At 34.1% G+C, this 6,712-nt stretch overlaps 1 protein-coding gene across 1 annotated transcript in view; it reads right to left on the minus strand.

Annotated features, from left to right (window-relative positions):
- The window catches only part of HACE1 (HECT domain and ankyrin repeat containing E3 ubiquitin protein ligase 1), an 86,973-nt gene extending 83,885 nt beyond the window's left edge, over positions 1-3,088 (minus strand). The window contains exon 1 of the mRNA XM_012651162.1: positions 3,053-3,088. Within this exon, the coding sequence (XP_012506616.1) occupies positions 3,053-3,081 (29 nt within the window). The 5' untranslated portion in view covers positions 3,082-3,088. The remainder of the gene's footprint in view (positions 1-3,052) is intronic.
- Between the last annotated feature and the right edge of the window lie 3,624 nt (positions 3,089-6,712).

Raw genomic sequence — 6,712 nt, forward strand, 5'->3', positions numbered from 1 at the left:
ACAGTGAGACTCTGTCTCAAAAAAAAAAAAAAAAAAAGATGGTACACTGTACTATGAAAACTATGAAGTATTTGAGAAATTCAAATAAAGTAAAATAAAGTGTTAATTTATGAAAGAAACTATATGGTACTCCCAACTTTTTCACCTTCCGGAAGCCAAATTAATCATGAACAATTAATTTCAATACACCTACTTAAATTCTGAAAAGAAGATAGATATCTATTAGTTAACTGATTGATTACACACTGGAAGACACACTAGAAGACTAAGGATAAAAATCATCCTCCCACCTAGGTAAAAAATATAAAACCAATGACTTCACATGCAGTTAGCATGTGAAAATCCATACTGATGGGATAAAAGGAAAATTGTGGTGAATATACCCTCTGAGTACATCCAGGAAAGACAATCTCCATGCCTAACCTATTCTGACCCAATCCAGAACAAGCTAAGACAATGGGGACATGAATGAGACTTGAGTCCAATCTCCATGTTAATTTTTCAAGAGACAGAATGCATAACACACTATGCTCTAAACACAACAAAGAATTACTCATCCCTCTGTTCTCATCTCTCCCCATAAGTAACGTGAGAAAATGCTGACTTAAAGCTTATTGATCCTTGCTCTAAAGTTTAACCCAAACTATCTTTAGAGTCTTACTTTGCTGCAATATGAAGCAAGCTTCTTTTCACACGTCCAAATGCATAATTGACATCAAATTTTGAATTTGATAGCAGTTCAGAAACAGACCTATGCCCAAAAAATATGAAAAGAGGAATCAATATGTTAAAAAAGTTTTTAAAAACACAATAAATCAATTTAACAGCTCTTTACTCTTACTAATTCTTCAAACCGTTCTGTCCCATACCAACCAAAAAACAAGGCTATTTTCTAGCATATTTACTATTCTCTTAGTATGGCAGCCAGCACAGTATCATTCAAAAACCAAATTCCTTGACCAATAAACTGGTGCTGAAGGTTTCCTCATCTCCCACTTGGCCAGTGCTACATAACCTGCTCTGAAGACACGTAACAGAGAAAGTTGGTTTCAGCTCTCCCTAGATGCTTCAGAAACAAAGGGTATAGGCCTGGCTGCTCCCATTGCCAAAAGTTGAGCTACCTATATTAATCCTTGGCCAAATAAAGAAAATCAGACAAAAACATTTTTTAATTATACCAGACAGGAAAATTAACAGCAAAAAATAATTTATATTTTAAACTTGTTTCAAAATACAGTTTCTCTTCACATTCTTTTCATTGTACCAAAATACCCAATGGCTAACCACAGCAGAGCCAACTGCTACAAGTATAAATACCCCCCACAAAGCCAAATAAGTGTATCTCATTCACGCCCCTGTGAAAAGAGGGTCAACACTACATTGATCAAAAGAACGTCAACACAGTAGCACTTAAGGGAAATAAGGTATCCCTCAGCCCTAATCTTTTGCTATAAAGAGCAGTAGTGCGACCTCTAAAAGAAATCATCTCAATGTTTTTTCCTATGTCAGTGACCAAAAAAAAACCAATAATAATAATAATATTAAGTCATTAAATACGAAATGTCCGATTTAAACAGTGTTGTTTATTATATCTCAAACAAGAAGCAGTACAATTAATCAGAATATGATATGTGCCTAAACTATCAACACAGTTGTGCCCTCTTAACAGTAGCTTGTTTATGCAAGCAGCGAAGAAGCCTGGAGAGTGGTGATAAAATTGCAAAAGGTATTTTCCACAGCTTGTTGAGAATCGAATATTTTTCCTTGCAAGAAGTGGTCCAAAGCCTGGAAGAAGTGGTAGTCAGTTGGTGCAAGGTCTGGTGAATATGGTGGATGACAGAGTTTCTGAGTCCAGCCTCTGTAGTTGGAGCAGTGTTGTTTGTGCAACATGTGGTCAAGTGTTGCCTTGCAAGAGGATTGACCTGTTTCTATTGACCAATTTCAGCTGCTTAATCACAAGCATCATCATTTTGTCCAATTGGTTGCAGTAGACATCCGCTATAATCAACTGACCAGATTTCATGAAGCTATAGTGGATAATACCAGTGCTGGACCACCAAACAGACACCATTAGCTTTTGTCGATGAATATTCATTTTTGACTGTGTTTCAGCACTTCATCTTTATCCAACCATTGTGCCAAACGCTTGTGATTGTCAAAAAGAATCCATTTTTCATCACATGTAACAATATGGTGTAGAAATGGTTCACCTTTATGTTGTGACAGCAAAGAAAGGCAAACTTCGAGAAGATTTCTCTTCTGACTCTTGTTTAATTCACGTGGTACCCATCAATCCAGCTTCATTACGTTGCCAGTTTGTTTCCAATGGTCCAATATTGTTGGAATAGTAATGTCAAACCTTGCTGCTAATTCACATGTAGGTTGCAATGGATTCGCTTCCACTACAGCTTTTAGCTCATCCTTGGTCTCAGGTCACCCACCTGGCTCACTTTCAAGATTAAAATCACCAGAACGGAACTTCTCAAACCATCAACATACTGTGCATTCATTAGTCACATCCTTCCCAAACACTTCATTGATATGTCAAGCTGTCCGGACTGCACTTGTTCCACAGTGGAACTCGTATTCGAAAATAACACCAATTTTTGACTTATCTGTGGCTTCACAAAAATTGCTCTTAAAAAAAAAAAGTGAAAGATAATCAAAAGCCAAGCTATGCATTTGAAAGAATGAGGATGTACCTTCACAACAAAGTAAAACAAGAAGTCTCAAAGTGAAATGTCAGAGATATCAATTATTGAACTTAGTATTTATGGAAATTGGACATTTCATACTTAATAACCATTATACCTGACTTAATATCTGATTATTCATTCAGAAAATCTCTTACTATAAAATTTCACAGCTAACATGGATCTTAGAAAAATGTATTCTTTATTTCACAGCAGAAAATTGTAACTGAGAGGTCAAATAACTTGCCTCAGGCAACATCTACATCCAAAGTGTGTCTGTATGTGTTTGCTTGCATACGTGTATGCCATTTAGAACTTATACTTCTTAAAAAGCATAAATTTATGGAACAAGCACCCACCTGTGTTGATCAGCCATAACCATTGGCATTAATGTATAAACAGCAGTTTCATTATCTGAGGGAAAAAAAACAGAAAAATAATTATCTCCTACTTTTTCTAAGGGGTGATACTTACAATTACTTTAAAGTTTTCTTTTTACATAAAACATGAGAAGGAGATGTGGAAGAGGAAATAGTGCAGAAAACCAAATGTACGGCAAAATTTGAAATAGTGCAGGATCTCTCATCCCTTCTACTGCTTACCCCTTCCATATCACCACAAAAGAGTTTAGCTTCTGGATGTAAAAGGAAAATAAAAGACCTAATATTTTCTGTAGATTTAATGACTGAAATTTCTTTTACTTTCAAAGGGGTGTTTATAGATATCACATTTTATCTTACTTTTATGTAGTGTGGGGGAATTTTGAGTATATATGGATATTAAAGATATGATAAAACAATTTTAAAACCTTAAATATGCATAGTACTTGCTTCTTGCCAATATTATTATAAAAGAAATTATTTTAGAAGCTTTGATGAAACAGCATCGAAGTCTTAATTTTACTTATCACTTTATACTACTTATAACTTTTTTATTCATATTTGCTATGGTTTGAATGTGTTCCCCAAAAGTTCATGTGTTGGAACTTGATTGCCACTGTGGTGATGTTAAAAGGCAAGGCCTCTGGGAGGCAATGGGCCATGAGGGCTCTACCCTCATGAATGAATTAATGTCAGTTAGTCATCCTATGAGTTTGGCCCCCTTTTTCTTTCATCCTTCCTTTCTTGTCCTCTCTTGCGCCACCATTTTCCACCATGGGATGGATGACCCTCACCAGATACTGGCACCATGCTCTTGAACTTCCCATCCTCCAGACACCGTAAGAAATAAATTTCTTTTCTTTATAAATTATCCAGTCCATGGTATTCTGTTATAGCAGCAGAAAATGGACTAAGACAATATCTTTAATAGAATAAATTCACAAAAACATAATCTAAAAGAAAACGTTAAAAATCAACATCTATGATGCCATATTACACTTATGTACATTCTAGCTAGTGTTTTGATTTTTATATATTACTAATAGTCATTTCTCAATTCAATGCATTTTGGAGAGTTATGTTTTTAATTTTTTTGTTTTTAGAGACAAGGTCTTACTCTTGTCACCCAGGCTGGAGTGCAGTGGCCATAGCTCACTGTAACCTCGAAGTCCTGAGCTCAAGCAATCCTCCTGCTTCAGCTTCCTTACTAGCTGGGACTACAGGTGTGCACCACCACACCCACCTGATTTTTGCATTTTTTACAGAGGGAAGGTCTTGCTATGTTGCCCAGGCCGGTTTCAAACTCCTGGCCTAAAGTGATCCTCCTACCTCAACCTCCTAAAGTGCTAGGATTACAGGCATGAGCCACTGCATCCAGCCCAGTTTATGTTTTTTAATAAATTATTTACAGAGAAGTAACCCTGACAACCCCCACTAAGCTCTTTAAAAGTTAATACTGAGACTGTCTCATTATAAATAAATAAATAGTTAATACTTATGCTAAGTTAATGGGTTAAAGTTTGAGAAACAATATTTGCAAGGTATCAAAATATCTGCAAAAAATACTAATTATGAAGGAAAAATAATAAATTTAAAGTGAAGAACCCAACAGCCACCACTTTAATCAACTGACAAAGGGTAACACCACTAGAAATACATATCAATATTATGTAGCTACTGATATGATCCAATGAGAATAACACATCACTTTTGTAGTACAGTGTTCCCTTAGTATAGTAGTATAGTAGTTCTTACCAAAAACGCATAACTTCAATCTAATCATGAGAAAACATCAGACAAATCCAAGCTAAAGGGAGTTAAACAAAAATGTGCAGGGGATACATTCCAAGACCTCCAGTGGATGCCTGAAACCGTAGATAGTACAAAACCCTATATATACTATTTTTTTCCTACAGATACATACATGCATACCTATGATAAAGTTTAATTTTAAATTAGGCACAGTAAGAGATCAACAATAACTAGTAACAGAACAATTATAGTAATATACTGTAATAAAAGTTATGCAAACATGGTCTCTCTGTCTCTCAAAATATCTTATTGTACATTCCATGAGTAATTAAAACCATGGAATGAGAAGCCACAGATGAGTGGAGACTACTGTTTTTGCCAAATATGCATGCATAACTTCAATCTAATCATGAGAAAATATCAGACAAATCCAAACTAAGAGGAATTAATACCTGACCGTTCCTCTTTAAAAGTCTCAAGGCCATTAAATACAAGGAAAGACTGAAGAACTACCACAGCTTGGGGGAGACTAAAGAAATATAACAACTAAATGCAATGTGGTATCCTGGATTGGATCCTAAAATAGAAAAAAGACATTAGTGGGAAAACTTGTGAAATTCTAATAAAGTATAGTATAGTTAACAGTATAGTTAACAGTATCACACAAATGTTAATTTCTTAGTTTTGATAACTGTGCAATATGTTAACCTTAGGGAGAGCTGGGTGAGGGGTATATGGGAACTCTACTGTTTACACAACTTTTCTACAAGTCTAAAGTTATTTAAAAAATTTTTTTTAATAAAAGGAGGAGGAATTGTTATAGATTAAAAGAGTCTTAAGAGACAAATCAACCAACTATAATGTGTGGCCCTTGTATGGATACTAATTCAAAAAAAACAACTGTGAAAGGACATTTTTGAGAGAATTTTTGAGTAGGGAAAAATTAAACATGGACTGGGTATTTGAGGATAATAAAAAATTATGTTAATTGTATTGATTTTAATAATGGTATTATGATTGTGTTGAAAAACATAATTTATATATTCAGAAATACAGACTGAGTTATTTATAGGGGAAATGGAAAAAAGTTTCCATTTTTCATATTTTTGTTCATTATTTTGCTGTGATTATATACATGAAAAGCAATTTAGTCCCAGTCAACATTCACAAATTCAGAATACAACTTTTTCACTTTAAAATAAAATAAAATAAATCCTAATAATACTAATAATTAATAACCAACATTTAGAAACCATTATCTTAAATATATACTATGTTGTTTACCCTCACAACCACCTGATAAAGCAGGTACTATAATATTGCCCCCTCATTTTACAAATGAGAAAACTGAAGCACTAAGTAACAAGCTGTGTAATGGTGTCATTAAGTGGCTGATTCCAGAGCCCCTGCAATACTACATCTTACAGTGCACTCACTATACATTATATATAATAGACCCTTTGGTTATTATACAATACTATTCTTAATATGTGCAACACACTCTAATTTTTTTTCCTCTTCTATTTTTTTTAAATGCTGATTGCAACCCACTAAATTGTTCTCAATAACTATCAATGAGTCACCACCAGGAAGTGAAAACACTGCACTAAGCCTCCCTTGGCATGACAACGTTCTTTACGTATCCCATAATACACACCCCAATAAAAATCTAAACGTCTAAACCATGACAATTTCAATTAAGTCACTCCATAATAAACAAAGTCATAAACAAGAAATACCCTTATTTGTGAATTTAAACTTATAAATCAAGATACTACATAATTTTAAATGAGCATTAGTAAGCATCATAAGGTTTGTACTGGTTTTATTTATAAGATTTTTATTTAGATAAAATTTAGATATAGATCTTATTTTTAAAGACACATA

The sequence above is a fragment of the Propithecus coquereli genome, unplaced genomic scaffold (assembly GCF_000956105.1).
Source record: "Propithecus coquereli isolate 6110/MARCELLA unplaced genomic scaffold, Pcoq_1.0 Scaffold35, whole genome shotgun sequence".
NCBI lineage: Eukaryota > Metazoa > Chordata > Mammalia > Primates > Indriidae > Propithecus > Propithecus coquereli.